The sequence below is a fragment of the Podarcis erhardii genome (assembly GCF_964252035.2).
Source record: "Podarcis erhardii genome assembly, chromosome: 18".
NCBI classification, from domain to species: domain Eukaryota; kingdom Metazoa; phylum Chordata; class Lepidosauria; order Squamata; family Lacertidae; genus Podarcis; species Podarcis erhardii.
In genome coordinates, this window is record NC_138516.1 from 3,976,064 (window position 1) to 3,999,893 (window position 23,830).

Here is a 23,830-nt window from a genome sequence, read left to right on the forward strand (position 1 = left end):
CCCCAACTCTTACTTGCCATCCCATGCCACCCATCTGTGGCCACATTGTTCTTTCTTTGTGCATTTTAACTGTTTTAATGTTGTATTTTAATCTTTTTTTTTTAAGTTGTATTCATTCAACTCGTTTTTATTATTGGTTGTTAGCAGCCCTGAGCCCGGCCTTGGCTGGGTATAAATTATTATTATTATTATTATTATTATTATTATTATTATTATTATTATTATTATTATCATCATCATCAAAATGATCAGACAACAGCAAAGGTTGCTAGGTTTATCGAGGGTGCAATGAGATTAAGGGCCACTATCTGAACGATAATCTTGGTCATTTGAATGCCCGTTTTACCCAGTGTTGTTTTATGTTGCTATGGCCGTTGGCTAATGCGAATAAAGTTTATCTATCTATCTATGCACCCTTAGCACCGATGGGTAAGACAGCCCTGACCCAGCCCTCCATCCTTGCCCCACCCAATATCTCTGGCCTAACTCTCCAGGAGGCTCAACAGAGAAGCGGAGGAACCAATTACCGTCTTCGTCGGTGCGGACGATGACCGGTGAGCTTTCTGGCCCGGGTCCCACCATCGTGTGTGCCACCACAGTGATCCGGTATTCGGTCCACTTCTCCAGCGATTCCAGGAGGATCTGATTGGTGCTAGCGTGAATGTTGGTCACCTCTCTTGGCTCCGTGTCCTCTGAGTCCAGGGCTCGGTAGCGAACGCTATATCCGTTCAAGACGCCATTTTGGCTCTCGGCTGGAGGGGGCCGCCAACTTACCAGAATGGCCGTGGATCTGGTGCTGACACATTTTACGTCTCGAGGGGGGGCGGACGGTTCTGTTGTTGGGTGGGAGGAGGGAAGAAGGGAGCAGTAGGGGAAGTTCGGGGTGGGGGCAAGGAGGAAGGGGAGAGGTATTGGGGACAGCGGGAGGGGGGGGGGTCGGGTCAGGAAAACAACAAAAGATGGGGAAGGGGGAAAAAGAAAAAACAGGAAAAATGATAACAAAAAAATCTAAAACGAAACGTACGAAAATTTGGCTTAGGAGGACAAAATTTAAAAGGGGGGTGAAATTAAAAAAAGAAAGAAACGGAGTTCTGCTTCCTTTAAATAAATAAATAAACAAACAAACCAAAACGAACGAAGCCAAAATTGCAACAGAAACAAAGCGAGGGAGGGTCTTGCGATGCGAATCGTACAAAGCAAAATAATTGGCTTGCACAGATAGGCAAAGGTCTCTTCTCAACTGCTTGTAAGGCCACTACAGATTTAACTCCTGCCCGTTCCTTCGGAACAGAATCTATCTAGGGCCAAATTTGCACTGTGTGCTTCTAGTGCTGCGACGCCACTTCGAGCACCCAAAGAATCCTGGGACCTGTAATTGGTTCAGGGTGCTGTGCGTTCCTAGGACAGCCATAGGCAAACTCTGGCCCTCCAGATGTTTGGGACTACAACTCCCATCATCCCTAGCTAACGGGACCAGTGGTCAGGGATGATGGGAATTGTAGTCCCAAACATCTGGAGGGTCGGAGTTTGCCTAGGAACAAATTACAGGTCCCAGGATTCTTCGAGGGGAAAGCCGCGACTGTTTAAAGCGGCAGCACAGAGCTTTACGGTGTGAATGTGGCCAAGCTCAACAGTCAGAATTACTCATCTACGTGGATTTGGTGGACAGGGAGACAGGGTCCCCCCTCCCCACGCCAGAAGAGATTGTGCCCATTTTAAATAGGGGAAAAACCCACGTAGGTGGTGGATCCTGCTGCGATTCTCTGCAGTGCTTCCACAAAAGTAGCAAGGGGAAATTTCCCTCGGTTCTCCCCGGTCCAAAGGATTGGACATCTCCTCCAGTTCTTCACACGGGGAAGAGAAACTTCCGCAGGTGCCGTAGGCCAGCAGAAAATTGAAGCAGGAACACAAAATGGGCAGACGACAGATCCTTTGACCAAGAAAGGCCATCAGATCTACTTGACTATTAAGCAGTCCAGTCTGCTGCTACACATTTCGGCAGGCGGTGCTGCTTACTCCCGAGTAGCTCTGCTGCTTTGGGGAAGATGCGGCCTTTATCTGCAAAAGTCTATTTGGAGGCTGGAGCACGGAGGGCAACTTTTTCTTCCCCGCTTCCCGGCTGCCAATTCCCCCCCAGGGAAGAACTGCAAAGGGGGTCCCTCCGTCTGATAATGTCAGGGACGCAGCGGGAGCGCAGGGAGGGGAGGAGATGGAGAGCGAGGGGGAGCAATCCGAGGGCAGCGTAGGAGAAGAGGACAGTAGCCCGAGAGATTCCATGAGCCTCTCCAGCGAATCGGAAGATTCACAGAAGGGGGCGCCGATGGCCAGGGCAAGGGGGGCCCCAAGGGGGGCACCCCAGAAGCAAGGGGCCAGCGGGGACTCCCAGAGCAGCAGTTGGAGATCAGGACCAGCTTCCCCACCAGAGCGTAGTGGGGGGGAAGAGTCCCAGGTATTGGGGCCAGCGTATTCGCCACCAGCGAGAGAAGATGAGTCAGGGTTGGCCACGCACGCCTCCATCGGAGAGCGAGGGAACGGTCAAGAGGAAGGTTGCCGGCTGGGCGCACGCGCCAAGTTCAAATGTACAGGTGAGCGGCACAGCAGGTAGCCCGGATAGGGAACCAGGTCCTAAAGCCCGCCGGAAGGAGGGGCAAGAATCAGGGGGGTCAGCGTCAGAAGAGTCCAGAAAGGATGAAACCCCAGCGGGCAGGAGGGCCCAGAGGAGGAAGGAGCGAAGGAAGAGGTGGGGCAAGGCTAGAGTCTTAAACTGGTGTCAGGGGGGCGGAGACTCAGACGGGACTTCGCCGGTCTAGACTTTAAGACGTAGAGCGGCACGCTGCGGCTTTGAAATGGAAACTGAACTTCAATAAAGACTTTTGTACATAACTACAGCCGGGCGTTGGTCCTTTGTGAGCTGGGACCAAGGGGCAGCTCTGACAGATAATAATAATAATAATAATAATAATAATAATAATAATAATAATAATAACAATAATAATAATAATAATTTATTTTTTATACCCCGCTCATCTGGCTGGGCTTCCCCAGCCACTCTGGGTGGCTTCCCCCAAAATATTAAAATACTGTAATACATCAAACATTAAAAGCTTGAGCACTACACTGAAGCACAGCAACCTGCCTTGTGCCTCTGCAACATCTGGCGCAGGGCGGACTACACTGAGTGGCAGAAGCTCTGCCCGATTTCAGGCAGGCAGCATTCCCAGTCCTAACTGGAGGTGCTGGTACTGAACCTGGGAACTTCGGCCTGTGCTCTACCATGGAGCTGTGGTCCTCCTGCAAGTGTAAGGTTCTAGTCGAGGGGTCTGCAACCTAAGGCCCGTGGGCCAGAAGTGGCCTGCGGAGGTCATTTGACCAGCCCCCGAACCGAGCTGCCCGCTCGCGTGCTGCACTAAACCAGTGCAGGGGACTCGCTTCCGCAAAACCGAAAATTGCGTCTGCACAGATGCTGAAAATCACAGGAGGGATCACTGCGGGACTGATTCGGCCCAGGCAAGATAAACCTTGCTGACCCTTGTTCTAGTCCTCATGGTTCCCAGTGGAGAGCTGGCATTTACAGGAAACTGCCTTAAAGTAAGTCAGATCATTGTCCCATTGGGCTCTCTAAAGTGGTGGCTAGCACTGTGGCAGCTGTCCCGAAGTTCAGGCATTGGACATTCTCAGCCCTACTAGCAGATGCCAGATGCCTGACCCCGGGACCTTGTGCATGCAAAACAGATGCTCTGTCGCTGACCCACAGTGGTCCTCAGCCCCCCTTCCTCTTGCTGAACACCTGCTCAAAAGGGGTTTTGGAGGGCTCGCTGCAACCCAGCAAGCAATTCCTTCCAGGTCTGATATGCAAACGAAGTTCAAGTCCCCCAGTTGCCAAAGAGCTGCAGGGCTCACGGTGTAAAGATTTGCTGGAAGAATTAGCACGCTGGGGTTACGGTGCTAATTTTGCATGGCAATTTTGCATTTTCCTCTTTCTTTCCCCCAAAGTTGTTCAAATATGGGGAAGAACAGCCTACCCTGTTTCAGCAGGGAGAGGGAAATCAGGAGGGTCTTCCTGGAGCAACAGAAGGGTTATAGCCAACTAAGCTCTACTCACGAGTAGACCCACCGAAATGAACAGGCCTAAGTAAATTGCATCCATTAATTTCAATGGGTCACCTCTGACTTACGCTGGAGGGGTCTACTCTGAAAATGAGTACAATCACACAGCGTCAATCAGTTATCACATGTGATGAATCTCTGGATCCATCGTTCTGATTTTGCTCTCCTCCTAAATTTATGCCCCAAATCTCCCAGCTCAGGTGGGAATACAGCTGTTGGGTTGAACCAGGATTTCAATGAATACTGAGATTAGGCAGAACTAAACAGAAAGTTGGCTGTGCTAGATACACATCCACCGGGCTTTGTTACAAAGCTGCTTTCGAGATACAGAGAGAGTTGAGTTCTGAATTTGGAGACGATATTCTTCTCTTCTCCCCCCTCCACCCCCCAAATTCTGGCACTGCTCCAGCTTGTGATCTTAACTGCCCCGTTCTTCCCCTTGAGTTGTAGGGTTCGTTTCCCCAACCCAATACAAAAATAAATAAAACAATGCTTCCATTAATTCGGATGAGACATTTTTTTGGTACTGCAAAGCTACAGTGCTCTAGATCGGGACCATGGCGGGGCGGAGGGAGAGGGGCAAAGTTTTCCTACTTTGCAAATCGGGGTTGCAATCCAAATGGAGGTCTCTTAAATTAGCCAAGGGGTGTTTGTACCTGTAACTAAGTACAGTCATACCTCAGGTTAAAGATGCTTCAGGTTGTGTTTTTTTGGGTTATGGACCGCCAAAACCTGGAAGTACTGGAACGCGTCACTTCCGGGTTTTGGCAGTCACGCATGCGCAGAAGCACTAAATCGCACTTTGCGCATGCGCAGAAGCACAGAATCGCAACCCCGTGCGTGTGCAGGCATGCCGCTGCGGGTTGCAAACGTGTATCCCGCACAGATCACATTCGTAACCCGAGTGTCCGCTGTACGCTATTAAGGTCACAAGCAGCCTAGGCTAGCTGTCTTTTATCCTCCAAAACCAACTCTAGATAGAGGCCACGGGGTTCCTCTTGTAACTTTGAGGTTTGGGGAGGTGCATTTTAGGGCCTCATCTCTCTTCTTCCCCCCCACCCTCGCAAGCTTCCACAGACCTTCACAGCATAGTGGGCACATCCAGGCCTTTGAGCCTTTTTATTAGAGCACCGCTTTGTGAGTAAAAAAGTCCAAGCAACTTGCTAACACAGCCCATCAGCAACCCCTGGATTAATGTTCTTCCAACACACCAGACATTCAGAAGAAAGCTGGGGTGGGGTGGGTGGGGGACGGCACTAAAAAGCAAACAGCAAGCTTGGGGCAGCAACGGAAAATTAGTAACGAAAGCAAGTCGCTGCATTAAAGGGGGGGACGAATTCAAAAGAAGGGAAATAATGATTGTAACAAAATAAAATAATAATAATAATAATAATAATAATCTCTCTAGTTATACAAAAAAAAGTATAAATCAAGCACTTCCAGAGTCCTCGTAGCCTGTTTTACCTACCTTCCGCGCATCGGCTAACTTTATAAGACTTTCTTACGAGAGTACAAGGGCGCTTGGTGCGGCGGAGACCAGACCGCACTCCTGGTGGGTTTCTAAGGCATTCCTCCAACGGTCTGCCTCTTCGAAAGAACGAGACACTAACTCACTTGATGCCCCCACCATCTGGGCCTTTCTCAAAGACAGCCCTCATCCACAGGGGGACGGTGCCGTCACATGGCAGGAGTCTCTCCCGTCCTGACCAGGAGATGTCGGGATTCGAACGGAGGGCTTTATGCGTCCTCTTCAGAACAGTTTCCGTTTCCTCCTCGGCCTCTTGGTTTTACACTGCAGTGCTAAATGCAGATCTCTGCGGGTTGCCTTTCAGCTAGGTCTACTATTTTCTGTGGCGGGGGCGCGGGCAAACGGTTTGGAGTGCTCCAACGCATTATTCTGGAGCGGCTCCGAGTTGCGTTTTCCTTTCTACAGGGCAGAACTGGCATCCTGTTGTCTTTAAACCGAAGCACCTACCGTATTTTTCGCTCTATAGGACACACGGGACCATAGGATGGGGAGAACAGGAAAAAAATTTTTCTCCCCCTCTCTGCTCAGCGCCCCTTCAGCGAAGCGGCAGGAGAAATGGAGCCCCTTCCATTTCTCCTCCCGCTTCACTGAAGGGGCGCTGTGCAGAGAGGGAAAACTGTGCAGTGCCTCTCCAGCGAAGCCAAGCCTGGAGAGCAAGAGGGATCGATGGGCACCGAACCCTCTCGCTCTCCTGGCTTCAGGCGGCTATCCGCAAGCCTTCAGAGAACAGTGGGAACTCTTGCTGCGCTCCGAAGACTTGCGGATAGGTGCCCGAAGCCCCCAGAGCGCAGCCTTTGAAGCCTCCGCAGCGGGATCAAGGCACCCCACTGCCCTGTGGAGGCTTTGCACAGCTAACCCCAAGCTAGAACAGCGAGACGGAGCGCTAGCCGCATTTGCTCTATAGGACGCACACGCATTTCCCCTTAATTTTTGGAGGGGGAAAAATGCGTCCTATAGAGCGAAAAATACGGTAAATTGCTTAGCTTCGGAATATGCAGAATAACTCATCCTTAGTGTTTTCCCTGCGTCTTTTCTCATCCTCGGCGCCCAACTCACCCGCCTTTCGCTCTGATCAGGGAGAAGACTTCTTCTCAATGCCTAAAAGCGGCTGCCCTCGCATGCCGACTCTGGGTCTTCCAACTGCCTGTAACCATGGGGCGGTTCTTCAGCTAAAACTTTCCAGAAACCCACTGCAGAGTCAGACCTGGCCTCACCTACCCAACTTCTTCCCCCCCTTTTTTTCTGTTTGCATTCTGAGCCACCCCCCCCCCAGCCAGTACCAAAAAGAGTCCAGCCCCGGTCCAAAATAATGTTTTATAAAAATAAAAGCAGAGTGCAGAGTTTCTTTGGCTGTCCTGCTATTCCAGAGGATGGCCCTGCTCACTCACCCCTCTAAGAGCTCCGAGAGGAAGACACGGTGTGCGTGTGCATGTGTGAACGCCCGTCCTTCCTTAGAGAGGCAGGGAAAGAGGCGAGGAGGCAGGGGACCTCCTCCTATCCAAGCAAAGCAGGGGAGGCAGAAGAACCACAGCTCCTACTTGTCTGGACCGCATCGTCTGCGCAGGAGAACCCCTTCGGAGGGGTTTCATGGCCTTTCCATCACAATCCAGCCCAACCTGTGCAAATCCAGGGGTGCCGGTCTGCATGTGTGCGTTGCATGAGAGACAGCCATTCCCGACAGAGGACGCAGGAGGTTTTGCAGCGACTGGAGCGAGGTCAGAACTTTGGAGAGAGCTCCGAAACAAGCCTTCGCCCACCTCCAGCTCACTTGTCCTGCGCCTCCTTCCTCCCCCAACCCCCCATGGGGTCTCCCGAAGGCCGCCAGGAGTAGGGGAGCGTACCCAGAGCTGCGTGGAGCGTGGCCAAGAGAGAGAGAGGGGTGCCGAGCATGTGGGAAAGGTAACAGGTTGGGCTGTATTTGTGAATCCGCTTGAGACCAGCCAGTACTCACCTTCTGTGGCCGCTTTCACGCGGCCTTAAAAGATGACTGTCCAGGCCTCAAGAATCGGGCCCCTTCACTGAGTTGCCATATACCAAATGCAAAGTGGCTTTACTTGTTGTTGTTCGTTTGTTTTTAACCCTTTAGGTACCATAGACTTTGCATACATCTGTTCGATGTCACTGGCTTATTCTAGGCGCAGAAAGAGGGGGTGTGTGCAAGCTTGCAACTCTTTAAAGAGTTCTAAATCGCAAAGACAACCTTTTCTCCCCTTAAATGCGCTTTCAACAGAGTTAAAAGCTCTGGAGGGGTGGGGCGGGGGCTTTCTCTTTATCCTGCCCTCACTGTTTCCCTACAAATCTGTCCCGTGCACTTTGCACGCCCGTGAAAGTCCTCTGAATGGGTTAGCGCTTCCCAAAAATACTGAAAAGAAATTGTTGTTGTTGTTATTATTATTATTATTATTTCTAAGGGAACCAATTGCCCAGCAAGAGCAGAGCCCAAATCTGTCACTTTTACTGTTGGGTTAGAAATGGCAATATATCCACCAATAATCACTGATCTGGTTTGCTTTTTTAAAAAATTATTTTTTAGGTCCCTCCCAGCCAATTTTCTTTTCGTTCTACTAGATTTTCCTCCAGGTGTTCTACAGTCTACTGTCTCTGGTACTTGAAGAGTTAAAGGCAGAATTCTTTTGCAAGATCAAAAAATAATACTTTACCTTTAGTTTAATGGATTTTTTTTTAAACAAAAAAAACGGGTTTTTGATGCTCGGGAACGCCACCCTGGCGGAGTAGCACGGAAAATGGTGCGGCGGGATGTGCTGGCATGCGGGGGTAGGATGGTTGGGGGGGGTAGGAAAAGGAAATCTTGCCCAAACCATGCATGCTTGCGTGTGAAAAGCTGAGACGGAGGAGAATCGCAGGCAGGGGGGCGAGGGAAAGAAAAGAGAAGCATGAAATCAGAGAGAGAGAGAGAGAGAGAGAGAGAATAAGAAAAGGGTGTATCCGTATTGAAGCTTTATCCTGGCTTCTCGTAAGGCCAGAGGCTTTAGCATCAAACCACAATTCTAGGAAGGTTTTATTGGAAATCCAGCACAGGCTTGGTACAGGGGTTTCCAAAGTGGGGGTGGGATTATCTAGTGGGGTACGAATTGGCAAGGGGGCGGCAGGGAGGCCGGCATCCCTGGATCAAGATATTTGGAGACAACAAAGGTAAAGGGTGAAGGGACCCCTGACAGTTAAGTCCAGTCGAAGACGACTCTGGGGTGCTCATCTCGCTTTATAGGCCGAGGGACCTGGTGTTTGTCCGCAGGCAGTTTTTCCAGGTCATGTGGCCAGCAGGACTAAGCCGCTTCTAGCGAAACCAGAGCAGCGCACGGAAATGCTGTTTACCTTCCCGCCGGAGCTGTACCTATTTATCTACTTGCCCTGGTGTGCTTTCGAACTGCTAGGTTGGCAGGAGCAGGGACCGAGCAACGGGAGCTCACCCCGTCGCGGGGATTCGAACTGCCAACCTTCTGATCGGGAAGCCCAAGAGGCTCAGTGGTTTAGACCACAGCGCCACCCGCATCTTCAAAGGGCTGTCATATGGAAGATGGAGCAAGCTATAGTTTTCTCCAATGGCTTCAAGTTACAAGAAAGGAGATTTCAGCTAAACATAAGGAAGAACTTTCTGAAGGTAAGAGCTGTTCAACCGTGGAACGGTCTCTCCCAGGAGGTGGTGGCCTCCCCTTCCTCGGAGCTTTTTAAGCAGAGGTTTGATGGCCATCTTCCATGGAGGTTTTAGTTGAGATTCCTGCATTGCAGGGGGTTGGGCTAGATGGCCCTCAGGGTCCCTTCCCACTCTACAGTTCTACTTTTGCTGAATTAATTGAACAGAATCGTTTCAACTGGATTCCGAATAAATGTGCCTAAATAGCTGCTCCTGGTTTCAATTTTGTCGCGTTTTTTATCTCCCTTTGCAGGTCGTGCAAACAGCTTTTCTGAACAATGTTTTCTAATAGGGTAGTGGGAAGCTGGGGGTGAATTAGGAACAAATTCAGTTATTGCTGTTCTGCCAGTGGAGCAGTGGCGGAACTATGAAGGAAGACAGGGCCTGCATGCAAAGACATTTCGCAGAATTGTAGAATTGGATGGGGGCCCCCCTGGGGTCATCCAGTCCAACCCCCTGAATTCTTTTGGGGAATTGATGCACTTTATACATATGGTGGGAAGACAGGTTTGGTATTTTCCCCCTACTCTAGCGTCAGGGCTGGCATTGCTAGCACCTGCCCAAGCCCCTGAACCTAGGAGCTTCTTCAATCAGGGCAGGTGTTATGTGTTCTGGCGCCAGTTCCCATCATCCCCAGCCACACTGGGTAGGGCTGAGGGGAAACCGAGTCCAACAACATCTGGAGGGCACCACGTTGGGGAAGACTAACCTTGGCGAACCTTACTAAAAAAGAATCACAAGGAAAATGCAATGCACCTTGCTGTGAGTGTCGGGTGACGACACTGGCACTAGCCAATAGGCTGAAAAGCAATCAGTAGCAGCGAATGAATTTGCTTTCGCCTGGGTTAGCCTGAATGACAGAATACTACAGTGTCCATATTTTCAGAGCTCACTCTCTGCACACCAAGGAAGGAAAAAACAAAGAGTTGCAGTTAATGTTACTAATTCTCAAGAGTAGACATTGAATCCAATGTTAGCAATGCTCAGAGCAGATCCCATTGATATTCATAGGTCCATCAATGGACCTAAGGTATGATATTCATACCGTAGGTTCATTAATATCAACACTGTTTAAAAAAAACCATGAGCACGAGACGCTTAATCTCAGGGTTGTGGGTTTGAGCAGCACACTGGGCAAAAGTTTCCTGCATTGCAGGGGGTTGGAGTAGATGACTCTTGGGGTCCTTCACAACTCTCCAATTCTGTGATTCTATGATACTCTTAATTTAACTTAGGCTGCATTCACAGTGCACATTTAAAGCAGTCTAATTCCATTTTAGTAATCCCAATTTAAACAGCCATGGATTCCCCCAAATAATCCCGGGAGATCTGTACACGTTATGTAAACTTCAGGATGCGTGCGCAGTAAACCCGGAAGTATTTTACCAGATTTCACCATGTGCGCATGCGCAGAGGCAGTAGACCGTGCATGCGCAGAAGCGGTCCTCAGGTTGCAGAAACCTTGGGTTCTGACCAGACCTCTGGAACGGATCCTGTCCACACTTTAGTTTGTTAAGGGTCCTGAGAGTGGTTTGGGGGCCTCTTCCTCTCCTTGTGAAGCTGCAGTTCCCATCGTTCCCTGCGAAGAGGCATTGGCTTTTAAACCATTCTGGGAATTGTAGCTCTGTGAGGGGAATAGCTCTTGACAACTCTCCGTACCCTTAGCAAACTACAACTCCCAGGATTCTTTGGGGGAAGAAGCCATGCTTTTCTGAAGCGGTATCGCAGCGCCTTCGACGCAGGACGTAAACTTTCTCAGGGAGGGAGGATCTGAGCACTACGGAGGACAGCCCCTGCGGATACGCCCAGAAAAGAGAAAGGAAGGGAGAAATAAAATCTACAAGGCTCTGGTTCCCCATGCGTTTGAACAGGCATGCTAGCTAGAGAAGAAAGAGAAGGGGGAAAGGGTTTCGCCATGATGTTAAGACTGCGGGGAGGGAGCTGTATGGAGTTGTGGGGGACGGACTGCATGGGGGTGGGTAAAGGAGAGACACAAAAAGCCTGTCCCAAGCTGGGAGGTCTGAGCGCCGAAGGATGCCGCCGGGATCAGGGAAGAATTGAACTCGTTCCTCCAACAGCCAGCCAGGAAACAAAAAGAATTGGTTTCACCACGTTACAAGACCACGTTACAAAGCCCCGCTCCTCTTCTTATCCCCACCCCAACCCAAAACCAGGTCTTCAAGCCAGGAAGCAAATCCTCTCTGAACTAATTAATGAGAGAAAGGAAGGAAGGAAGGAAAGAGAGAGAGAGAGAAAGAGAGAGAGAGAAAGGGGAAGAGAGGGAGAGAAATTGTGATATCCCTACACCCCATCACGAAAACCTAGGTGCTTTTCACACACAAAATAACCAAAATGTGGTGAGAGGGTCTCTCCAAGGGGTACATGCAAGCTTGAAGCAAGCCCAGAACCATCGCCAACTTCTCCCCTGGTTCCTGAGCTCCTAAAGGATTTCCAGGGACGCCTCTCCTAAGTTGTGATGGGGAGGGGTCCTCCTCTTTTAAGGAGGCAAGCACTGAGTCGAAAGGTTAACCGCGGTCCCACACTGCTTCTTCTACTGATGCTTGTTTCATTTTTCAAAACCAAACCAAACCAACAAACAACAGCACTACAAGACAAAGACCCATTTTCGGGTCATCTCCGACATTTCCTCCGTTAGCAGCAAAACAGCATGCCTGCGGAAAACCACCAGAGAAGACCTCTTTACCCGCGCCCTTTGTTTCACATGGGACAGATATGAGAACCAAACATTTAACAGGAAGGCAACAGAACCGCCACCACCACTGCCACGAGCACGCGAGGCCTCTGAAAAACTTTGGTTGAGATTATTTGGATGGCTGTTGTCCTCATAGGACCTGCTGCTGTGGGGCAGATTTATAACTGTGGAGGATGCAAAAATATAAATGGTGTGTATGTGGGGGGGGGGGGGAGAGATTTCGCAAAGATTTTACCATGGATCAGATGACTCCAAGCAAGACATCTTCTAAATCCGTCTATCTAGGCATCTATCTATCTATCTATCTATCTATCTATCTATCTATCTATCTATCTATCATCACCTATATCTATCTATCTATCTATCTATCTATCTATCTATCTATCTATCTATCTATCTATCATCTATATCATCTATCTATCTATCTATCTATCTATCTATCTATCTATCTATCTATCATCTATCTCTCTAGCCCCATTTCTCTCCCCCTCTATCATATCTATCATCTATCTCTCTATAATCCATTCATCCATCCATCCAACTAAACAACCTCATCTCTTTTCTTCTATCGTATCTATCTATCTATCTATCTCTCTCTCTCTCTCTCTCTCTCTCTCTCTATCTATCTATCATCTATCTCTCTCTCTCTCTCTCTCTCTCTCTATCTATCTATCATCTATATCTATCTATCTCTATCTATCTATCTATCTATCTATCATCATCATCTATCTATCATCTATCTATCTATCTATCTATCTATCTATCTATCTATCTATCTATCTATCTATCAATCTACCATCTATCTATCTATCTATCTATCTATCTATCTATCTATCTATCTCTATCATCTATCTATCTATCTATCATCATCTCTCATCTCTATCATATCTATCTATCTATCTATCTATCTATCTATCTATCTATCTATCTATCTATCTCTATCATCATCATCATTATTATCTATCTATCTATCTATCTATCTATCTATCTATCTATCTATCTATCTATCTAATCATCTATGTAACTTAACTAGATCCCCCCGTAGATTTTCAATTAACTACCATCGACTGGACCCAAACACCATTCTTCCACAACATTTACACCTTTTACTATAGCCTTGTTGTATTTCTAAGACGTAGGTTTTATACGCAAAAGTAAGGGGGGAGAAAAACCAAAGCAGAAATTATCTTCCTTTCCTGTCATTCGCCAGCAAACTCCACAGTTTCTGGGGAGAGGCAACAACCACTATTCGTTATCATCTGAGCGCTGTTTTGGCTGAAGACCTTTTACGCCATTATTCGCATCCGCATCCGCACCTCAGCTTAACGTGCGTTAGGGTACCGTTTGTGCACCCATCAATCTCACCCCCATTCGTACAACATTCACCGGAAAGAGCTGTTGCCCCAAACCTTCTTCCTGCTAAAATCCAGAGCTTCCTAATTCTTAGAAAATCCAAAAGGGACATCTGCTCAGCTTTAAAAGAGCTTCTGTTGGCTTTCTGCAGACACCTTTCTCCAATTTTTCCTAGCATGTAGGTGCTTTTGATGCAGAGCAGCCTCTATAGGTTTGTTGGGAAGAGCAGAGAGCAGGAGAATGGAGGTGGAAACTCCAGGTTAAAATCGTATCTGGATATAAGCAGTTCAGGTATATGCAAAAAGTAAAGGATCCCTGGACGGTTAGGTCCAGTCCAAGGCGACGATGGGGTTGCGGCGCTCATCTCACTTTCAGGTGGAGGGAGCCAGTGTTTGTCCACAGACAGCTTTCTGGATCATGTGGCCAGCAGGACTAAACCGCTTCTGGTGCAAAAGAACACCGTGATGAAAACCAGAGCGCATGAAAACATCGTTTACCTTCCTGCTGCAGTGGTACCTATTTATCTACTTGCACTGGCGTGCTTTCAAACTGCTAGGTTGGCAGGAGCTGGGACAGAGAAACGGGAGCTCACCCCGTCGCGGGGATTTGAACCGCCGACCTTCTGATTAGCAAGCTCAAGAGGCTCAGTGGTTTAGACCACAGTGCTACCCGCGTCCCTAGCTCAGGTATAACTGCCAGGGGACAAATTTGATTACATAAAATGTGGAGAATAAACTATACCTTCGCTGGAGAAAAGTCCAGCTAAATCCTATAAACCTGTTTCACGATATGTGAGGGAACGTTCCCTCAAAGTTATTTATTGACTTATTAAATTTATAGACCATCTCTCATCCTCAGACTGCTTTACTGTATAAAAACACAAAAAACAGCATAATGACAAATGAAGCAACAACCCATATAAGGTCATTGATGGTTTAATTAGCCAAGGGCCTGCTTTTGGTTGGCGCCTAAAGATATGTTGTGAAGGCGCCCAGTGAGCCTCCGTGGGGACAGCATTTCACAAAACGGGAGCCACCGCAGAAAAGGCCCTGTTCTGCATAGATGGCATCACACAACTGTGCGGGTATCTCTGATCACATCGCAATCGACACAGGATTGCTGGAATGGTAGTGAACTCTTGAGGGGCATTCTATTATCTTTGGTGGGAATGCCCTCTGGTTTCATTATTCTGGTCCCAAGTACTCAAATAAATTTCTGAAATAATCAAATAATTAGTCTCATTACTGAGTACGTGGACGGACGACATGAAAGCTTGTTGCTCTGAAGGACTTTTGACGTGGGTGCTCTCTGGAGCCAGGAGTTCGATTGTCCAGCGGTGGTAAACTTTGAAAAATCTGCGTAGGACTGTGTTGACTTTGGCTATTACGGGGGGAAGAAAATCAAACATAAACTGCATGTATCCAGGGGCGTGGAGCATCCAGGACATTTTTATGTCCTCTGGTGGGACTTCATTTTCTAGGCTTTGGACTTTGATGCTCAGCATTCACCATCCATGCCACCTGAGTAATATGGATGTTTGGATCTGTACTGGTGCATCACTCATTCTGTCTCTTATTATTTATTTATTGCTTGCTTTGTATGATATAATTGTCAGCTTGCATTTCGTAGCACAGGAAGTATTGAGCTGATATGTAGAGATCTTTCCTATTCTACTTAATTCGAGAGGGTTCTGGAAGCTTCTCTGTGTGAAAGAAACAAGCAGAAGGTTCCTGATGTTTGGGTTATTCCTTCCGAGAAGCTGAGTACCGCTGGCTTAAACTGGTCCTGTTATATCTTTCTGTCAAGGTCATGCTGAAGGCCAGAAGGTTTCACTTTCTCTTTTTATCTCTCTTCCTTCTGGTGTGGTGTTCCGTATAGAGCAGGCATGGCCAAACTTGGCCCTCCAGCTGTTTTGGGACTACAGTTCCCATCATCCCTGACCACTGGTCCTGTTAGCTAGGGATGATGGGAGTTGTAGTCCCAAAACAGCTGGAGGGCCAAGTTTGGCTATGCCTGGTATAGAGTGTTAAGATTTAGACTTATTACAAGTTATTATAAGTTAAGTGTGTTGCAACTGGTTTTCTTATGGACAGTGCCAATACTGACTCTATTGGATTTGTGACCATTATGCTCATTTGCCTTTAGTAAAGCTCTGCTGGATGAAATATTATTTGCCTCTGGTCTATTTTTGGGGAATCCTGCAACATGTTTAAGTTGTTACTCTGCTAACTATACACTGGAATCTGCTCTGGATCAATACTGAGTAGAATTCAATGGCAGTAATACCCTGCTACCACATTTCTGGCTTGTTAGTAGCATTAATAAAGGTTAAAAATGGGGGGGGGGGGAGAGAGAAAGAGAAAGCCCTGCTTCCCGCCCAAACACAAAACAAGCTGGATTTTCACTCAAAGAGCACAGAGATACCGTATTTTTCGCTCTGTAGGACGCACTTTCCCCCCTCCAAAAATGAAGGGGAAATGTGTGTGCGTCCTATGGAGCGAATGCAGGCTCCTTGGCTTCAGCGATAGCAACGCGAAGCCTCCAAAGTGCAGAGGGAGCGCTCCTTCCGCGCTCCGGAGGCTTCGTGTTGCTCTCGCTGAAGCCTGGAGAGCGAGAGGGGTCGGTGTGCACCGACCCCTCTCGCTCTCTGGGCTTCAAAGATAGGCACCTGAAGCCTCCAGAGCGCAGTGCAAGTTCCTGCTGCGTTCCAGAGGCTTCAGCAAAAGGAACCCGAAGCCTGCGGAGCACAGCGGGAACTCGCACTGGGCTCTGGAGGCTTCAGGGATCTTTGAGGCTGGTGGTGGAGGAAAGCAGCGCTTCCCCCCACCGCCAGCCCCACAAGCTCGGGGGGCAGCACAGTTGAACACACCTTGTTTTAGAGGGGGGAGAACAAGAAAAAAAATTCTCCCCCTCTTTGCGCAGCGCCCCTTCAGCGAAGCGGCAGGAGAAATGAAAGGGGCTCCATTTCTCCTGCCGCTTTGCTGAAGGGGCGCTGAGCAGAGAGGGGGAGATTTTTTTTTTCTTGCTCCCCCCCTCTAAAATAAGGTGCGTCCTATTGTCCGGTGCGTCCCATAGAGCGAAAAATACAGTAATTTTGCATCCTCCACAGGCATAACCCATGTGAGAACAGCACCTACGATTCCGGTTTCACGCTGTGCAGAAGCCACGATGCCCGAGGGCAAGGGTAGAGTCGAGGTGTGGAAGTCAGGGAGAAAACAGAAACGAAGAGTCGTCCAAATCAAGCCAAGGAATAGACAACTGAGCCAACAGGAAGCGTGGGGAGAAAAATCGACTCTTCAAGGCTGTTAGAGGGAGGCAGTTGCCTAGTGGTGAGATAATGCAGGATTCCTTGAGAGGAGGAGAACCCTCTACAATGACTGCTTTCCGCTCCAACCCAAAGGAACCCCACGCCGTTCACGGCTACCCTGAAGCCCTGGCCAAGTTTTTGTGGGTTGTTTGTTTTTTAAAAAAAACAGTAAAGAGAGGACAGGGAGACACAGAGAACAGCCTGCCACAGCCAATCATGCGGTTGGAAAAATAGAAAATAAAAAGTGAGGGGGAGAGAGAGAGAGAGAGAGAGAGAGAGAGAGAGAGAAAGAAAGGAGGGTTTGTGTGTGTTATGTTTGTGCCTGTGTGTGTGAAAACCACCTCGTCCGTTGTTGTTTCTTAAAAAAATAATAAAAGCAAAGATCCGTGAGAAGCCCAGGTTGCAGTGCTGCCAGCCAGGGATCGTGGCCATCCCCGGTGGCGGTGGGGGAGAGGTGGGTGGAGGGGAGGGGGGAAACAACAGCGAAGGGAGACAATCCATTAAACTAAAACCACCACCAGATTGCATCCTGGTGTCACCATTAATCCCAGCGCCCTCCGCCACTCAGGGGTTAGGGTGGCCGAAAGGCTGCCTTTGTCCTAAAGGCTAGAAAGCATCGTGGATCATGGGCAAGGGATCGGGCCGGCGGGGCAGCGGGGTTCGAGAAAGGAGCACTGGCTCCCAGCCATTTTCCTTCCCCTTCAGCTCTGTTGCTTTCTTCTGCACAACGAGCCCCGTGTGGCTGTCAATGTGCTCCTCTCAGTGGCTGAGTTCCCTAGGGGCCAATTCCCCACGTTGCGTTTGAGCTTCGGCACAGCGTAAAAGCCACACCCAGAGCTACAGCCAAACAGAGGTTTCGTGCTCAGTTTCCGTATAACCGGCGAACTCTTCTTCTCCTTTCCTGCGAGCGAGCGAATGAACGCGCTCTTCGTCCGGCTACGGATGGCTTTTACGCTGTGCGAGAGTTCAAGATACGAACTTGGCAGCTAGGCGGAAGCCACGGAAATGGAACAAACCGCTGTGGGAATGCAGCCGAAGAGGGGGGTGGCTCGGCCCGCACCACAGATGCTTTGAGTTCGAAACACACCTGGAAGGCGCAGGTTGGCAAAAGCACCAGTGCAGGGACATTCTTGCCAAACAGGCACAAGGCACCCGATAAGGGACAACAGCAACTCTTACACCCTATCCCTCATGGGCCACTAAGAGGCCACGTATCCATTCATCCCAAGCCATCCACCCTGCCCATCAGCTACAGGTGGTCCTCTTGCCACTTAAAAGTTTGGCAACGAACTGGAATTTGAAAGAAATGGCTCAGAACCTAAAGGAAGCAGGCAGCTGATCTCCGGTTTGGGGACAAATGTTCCCTTGGTGCAAACAGGTATCATCAGTTCCTTCAAGAGGTACCTGTGCATAGCTGTCAACTTACAGATTTGAAAATAAGGGATCAGCAGCCAAAATAAGGGATTTTCCAAGCACAGGTATGTTCAACTTCTGAGCCCCTCCGAGCCAAAGGCAGAAAGCCCAGCCAGCAGCCCAACGAAGCCTCAAGCGGTGGTTCCCACAGCGCAGCAACCCGACAAAGGGGATGCAGCAAGGAAAACCACCGTCACCTCTCCGCTGGGAAGCGCTGAGCAAAGGCGAGTTCCCAGGCAACAAGGCCGATTTGATTGGCACAAGGCATGCAAGCTCCACCCCCCAGTCGTTCTTAGACTCCTTATTGGGTGAGCAACGCAGCCAAGCAACACAGCTGGAGTCTCCCTCCTCCCTGGCCGGCAGGGAGGGAGGGAGGGAGAGGAGCCGCTTCCTTTGAAACCCGAGAAATTTAAGGGACATCATCAATAAGGGACAGCAGCGGGACACGGCGCTGGGATAAGGGACTTTCCCGCCAAATAAGGGACGGTTGACAGCTATGCACCTGTGCCCTCTGCAAACGAGGGTTTAAATGCAGACACCTGTGCGGACAGAGGGACCAGGGCGGGCTGCCCACCTGCCTACACTTCCACACAACACGCATGATCACCAGCTGCTTTGGACCGAACGGAGCCCAGAGAGCAAAACAGACCCTCGGATTAAGTGCCAGGGGGGTGAGAGCAGGCGAAAGGACCGAATTGAGTCGCACAGCTTCCCATGCCCGCCCTCCGGCGCCCCCTTCCCCCGCTCACCATCCCGTGACCAGCATCCGCACCTCCTCCCAGACAATGGATTCCCTCCCCCCCCACTGGCGGAGAATTTTGGGGAAAGGAAAAAAAGACACCTACTAGCCTGCAGGGTTCGCTCCCTGACCTCCGGGGTTTCGGCCCCAATGCCCAAGGCCGAGCGAGCAGCCAGTTTGAAGACATACTCTGTGTTGGGCTTCAGGTCTCTCACGGTGAACGAGGTCACAGGGTCAAAGGTCCTCGTCTGCAGAAGGGGGTCAGCGGGGAGATGATTGGGGGGGAGACGGGGAGACAAACCAAAGTGCAAAAAGTGTGAACAGGAACAAGAGGCACACCCGTTTCCATGCAACGAATGTTCAGTTCTTGCGAACGCGTCGTTTGTGTTGCTCCCGAACTACAACTCCCATGAGCCTCAGCAGCATGGAACGGGGTCAGCCCTGGAAAGGGGGGTCAGCTCTTCTTCCGCAGAGGTTTTTAAGCAGAGGTTCAGTGGCCACCTGCCTGGGATTCTTTAGCTGCGACTCCTGCATTGCCGGGGGTTGGACTAGATGAGCCTTAGGGGTCCCCTTCAAACTGTACAATTAAATGATTTCGTGAGTCGCATGGCTGATGGTGATGGGAGTTGCAATTCAGCAGCATCTGAAACTAGCAGAGGGGGGGCGGGGGTGGTCTGAGGGGGAACTACACTTAAAAACAACAAGTATATTAAACATTTTTGAATATACAAATGAAACAAACAGGATACAGCGGTACCTCGGGTTAAGTATTTAATTCGTTCCAGAGGTCCGTTCTTTACCTGAAACTGTTCTTAACCTGAAGCACCACTTTAGCTAATGGGGCCTCCTGCTGCTGCTGCGCTGCCAGAGCACAATTTCTGTTCTTATCCTGAAGCAAAGTTCTTAACCTGAAGCACTATTTCTGGGTTAGTGGAGTCTGTAACCTGAAGCGTATGTAACCTGAAGCGTATGTAACCCGAGGTACCACTGTAGATGCAAGGAGGCAGCTTAGGACAGCTCGATAACAGCACACACAGATTATCTTAATACTCCGTTTCTCTTTTACAGGTTTTTGAGACAGAGCGATTCATATATTATGGGCCTTTTTGAGTTATTAGTTTTTACTGGATTTACACCCCCCTTTCTCTCTAAGGAGCTGAAAGCAGCATTCACGGGGTAACCCCCTGGTCTTCATTTAATCCCCACAGCAACAACGCTGAGAGGTAGGTCAGGCTGAGAGCTGTGATTGGCCCACGGTCACACCTGGCGTGCTTCATGGCTGAGCGGAGATTCGAACCCAGCTCTTCCAGGTCCGGTCCAGCGCTCTAACACTACACCTCTCAGCATAGCTGGGGAGCAGGCACCATCTTTTTATACCAGCAGAGTCAACAAACGCTTTCTGCGCATTCTCAAATGCCCTTTTATCTTCTGCACGTGGCTTCTGTGCTCATTTCTCCAAAGGAGCACTTTGCCAAACTTTTTGATGTCGCCGGTCGATATTTACGCTCTTCCAGTTATGAGCTGCAACTCTTCCGGCAGCCGAGAGTAAACGACTCGGCCGCCTTTATGATTAAGATCTGGATTTCTATCCAAAAACCCTTTTCAGCCGAACCGATGTCGCGGAGAGGGGCACGTATTATTTTATTTGCTTACCATCCTCAGGTAAGCAAGAGGTATTATCTACACTGGCAAACTGGAACGTGTCCAGAGGAGGGCAAGCAAAATGGTCAAAGGCCTGGAAACGATGCCTTATGAGGAACGGCTAAGGGAGCTGGGCATGTTTAGCCTGGAGAAGAGGAGGTTAAGGGGGGATATGATAGCCATGTTCAAATATATAAAAGGATGTCACATAGAGGAGGGAGAAAGGTTGTTTTCTGCTGCTCCAGAGAAGCGGACACGGAGCAGTGGTTCCAAACTACAAGAAAGAAGATTCCACCTAAACCTTAGGAAGAACTTCCTGACAGTAAGAGCTGTTTGACAGTGGAATTTGCTGCCCAGGAGTGTGGTGCAGTCTCCTTCTTTGGAGGTCTTTAAGCAGAGGCTTGACAACCATATGTCAGGAGTGCTCTGATGGTGTTTCCTGCTTGGCAGGGGGTTGGACTCCATGGCCCTTGTGGTCTCTTCCAACTCTATGATTCTATGATTCTACATTCAAGGGCACATCCTGGTCAGGTAAAACAACAACAACAATTTAATTATTTGTACCCCGCCCATCTGAATGGGTTGCCCCAGCCACTCTGGGCAGCTTCCAACAGATATAAAAGCATAATAAAATATCAAAACATTACAAATCCCCTCTATACAAGATTGGATCCAAAAAGCTGACAGAATATGCCGAATTATATGGTCTGTCAGAAAAAATGAAGAATAAATCAAAACAGGAATTTGTTTCAAAATAGGAGGTTTTCAAAGAATATTTGAAAAAATAAATATAGTAGTTCAAATTCTGTTGCAGCATTCGAGGAGCTTCAGTAATAGTTGCAAGGTAGATATAAGAAATTAGATATATTAAGAAAAAGTTTAATTATGATAAAAGTGTGTATTAGCAAGAAGTAATATGAAATCGAAATACGGAATAGATGGGAGGTTGGGGCTTTAGTGTTAAGACCAATCTATGTTTTATTGTTTGTTAAGAAAATTATGTGCCTATGGTTATTCCTGTGTGTAATTTGGTATTTGTGTTTTTTCTTTTTGTATCTATCTATCTATCTATCTATCTATCTAATCAAAACATTACAAATTTCCTTAAAAAGGACTGGAGGGGGAGCCCACAGCAATGAAGGGTGTGGCTCAGAGAGGGGAATGGTGTGGTCCGGGTACCAAAGGCCAAACAGGGACTCCCTTGCCGGAATTAAGCTTCCTCGCTATTACTCTAGGAAGCCCCTGAATTAAACACGATAAAACGCAATCAATAAACAACTTAAAAACTATCGACGTGGAAGCGGTGCCAGCACAACGTTTAGTGCAAGCCGGCATAAAGCCATACAAAGTAGGATGAAATCGATATAGAAAATAGTTTTTTGAGGCCCAGGAAGTGGTGCTCAGGAAGCGTGATTGTTTTAAGAAATAAAAAGAATGTGTTTTTTGTTTTGGGAAAGGGCTTTGGAGGACGGGGAGTTCTGCTCTTTGCCCTGAATGGGTCCTAACACAAGTGCCAGGTGAGTCTCTCGGAAGAGAGCATTCCGTCACCAGGGGAGCCAGCACAAAGAAGCCCCCGCGAAAAAGCACTTACCTCGGGTTTTGCCTGTGTGGCGTCTTTGAAAACCAGCTCATACTTCAATATGATGTCCTGGCGGGGAGGACTCCAGGTCAGCAAAATGCTGCTATCGCTCTTGGCTTCTGCACGGAAGTTCATGGGTTGCCCAGGAACTGATGAGAGCAGGAAAAACAAAGAGACCCAGACATTGTTCTAGGTAAGAATATAAGAACGTAAGACGAGACCTGCTGGACCAGGGCCCAGAACCCTGCTTTCACGGAAGGAGGGAGGAAGGGGGAGAGATTGGACAAACAAGAAAGCACACCCCCCCTTCCTTGCTTGTTTTTTTGCAAGTTGTTTTCCTGTGTGTGTGTCCCACCTCCCCACCACTTATATAAATCACAGTGGTCGCTCGGGTTGCGAACGTGATCCGTATGACTGTATAAATTTATAGGAATCAACATTGACTTGTCGTGTAAACACTCGCCTAGCAAATGATTATTCCTGAGAACGTGCTGCATTCGGATGGTGGGACCCGCGTTGTAGTCACAACACTGGCTCGGCGAGGACTCACCTCCTTGCTTGGTTTTGACTTGGATCGGGTCCGAGAGCGGCCCGTCTCCCACGGAAGTGAAAGCCAGGACCCGAACGGTGTAGGTTTCCATCTCCAGGAGACTGCTGACGGTGGTCAAGAGGCTGTCGTCGACGTTGTGCTTCTGCCAGTTGCTGACCGGCTGGTCTGGCTCCATGGTGTAGTAGACCCTATAGCCCCGGATCTGACCGTTCGGCTCCACAGGCTCCTCCCACTGGATGATCATGGTTGAGGCGCTCAGCATCCGGCCCTGGACGTTGCGGGGGGCGCTGGCGGGGGCCTGCTCCCCTGTCCGCATCACCACAGGGTCGCTGGGCGGCCCCTGCCCAATGGTGTTGACGGCCGACACCCAGATCTCGTACTCCGAGTTGGGGCTGAGCCCCCCGATGCTGTAGCGGGTGGTGGTGATGTCTTCCTTGATCTGGTAGGGTCCGTCCTGGCTCTTCGACTTGTACTCGATCACGTAGTAGGACACAGGATCGGGGTTCCCCGAATCCCAAGTGATTGTGATGCTCGTCGCGGTCGTCTCCGTCACAATGGGGGTTCCAGGAGCCTTGGGGAGCGCTGAGAAACAAACGGGGAGAGGAAAAACTCAGGGAAACGAAAACCAAATGCAAACAGCAGGACGCCATATGCTAAATGCTGCACCTAATTGGCGCGTTAGGGCAACGGGAGCCGGCAGCGCAGGTCTATAGACGGCGCGGCTGTTTGGAGAAATGTTCCCAGCCTTGTTAGGCACAGTTTATTATCCTCCTTAAATGGCTCAATCAAAAGTGAAAGTGCTCAGCTCGGCATCTGGAATCATTAACGTGAGCTCTGAGCTAAAAAAGTAACAACCCGCCAACCAACAGCTTTCCTTGTGAGTGTGTGTCTAAATGGAGACACGGTTCCCAAAGAAGACAGGTGGGAGCTTAGCGCCTTGAGCACGGCCGCCATTTTGGAACACGTCTTGCTCGGAAAACATATTGGAAAGGGCAAAATATTGAAAAACATCTTCATGTATGCGACAACGGCCGCAAGAGTTCTGGTAGCACAAGGATAGAAGACTGAAGAAACCCCAACTATAGAATCATGGCAAAATTGATGGATTATGCAGAACTGGCAAAACTGACATATAAGCTACGGGACAATAATAACTGTGACTTTAAGGATGAATGGGAACCCTTTACAAAGTATCTGAAGACGCAACAAAGCGAACTGGACTCCTTGGCAGGTTTTGAATAAACATTC

At 49.1% G+C, this 23,830-nt stretch overlaps 1 protein-coding gene across 13 annotated transcripts in view; it reads right to left on the bottom strand.

Moving 5' to 3' along the window:
• Positions 1-23,830, bottom strand: part of PTPRS (protein tyrosine phosphatase receptor type S) — a 309,039-nt gene that overhangs the window by 73,740 nt on the left and 211,469 nt on the right. For 9 of the 13 annotated variants that reach the window (XM_081845987.1, XM_081845982.1, XM_081845991.1 and 6 more), the window contains exons 8-11: positions 22,583-23,164; positions 22,045-22,181; positions 18,919-19,060; positions 528-833 (exon numbers count right to left, since the gene is read on the bottom strand). In XM_081845987.1, the coding sequence (XP_081702113.1) occupies positions 528-833; positions 18,919-19,060; positions 22,045-22,181; positions 22,583-23,164 (1,167 nt within the window). The remainder of the gene's footprint in view (positions 1-527; positions 834-18,918; positions 19,061-22,044; positions 22,182-22,582; positions 23,165-23,830) is intronic. The other 4 variants (XM_081845994.1, XM_081845993.1, XM_081845985.1 and 1 more) reach the window with 1 other exon arrangement.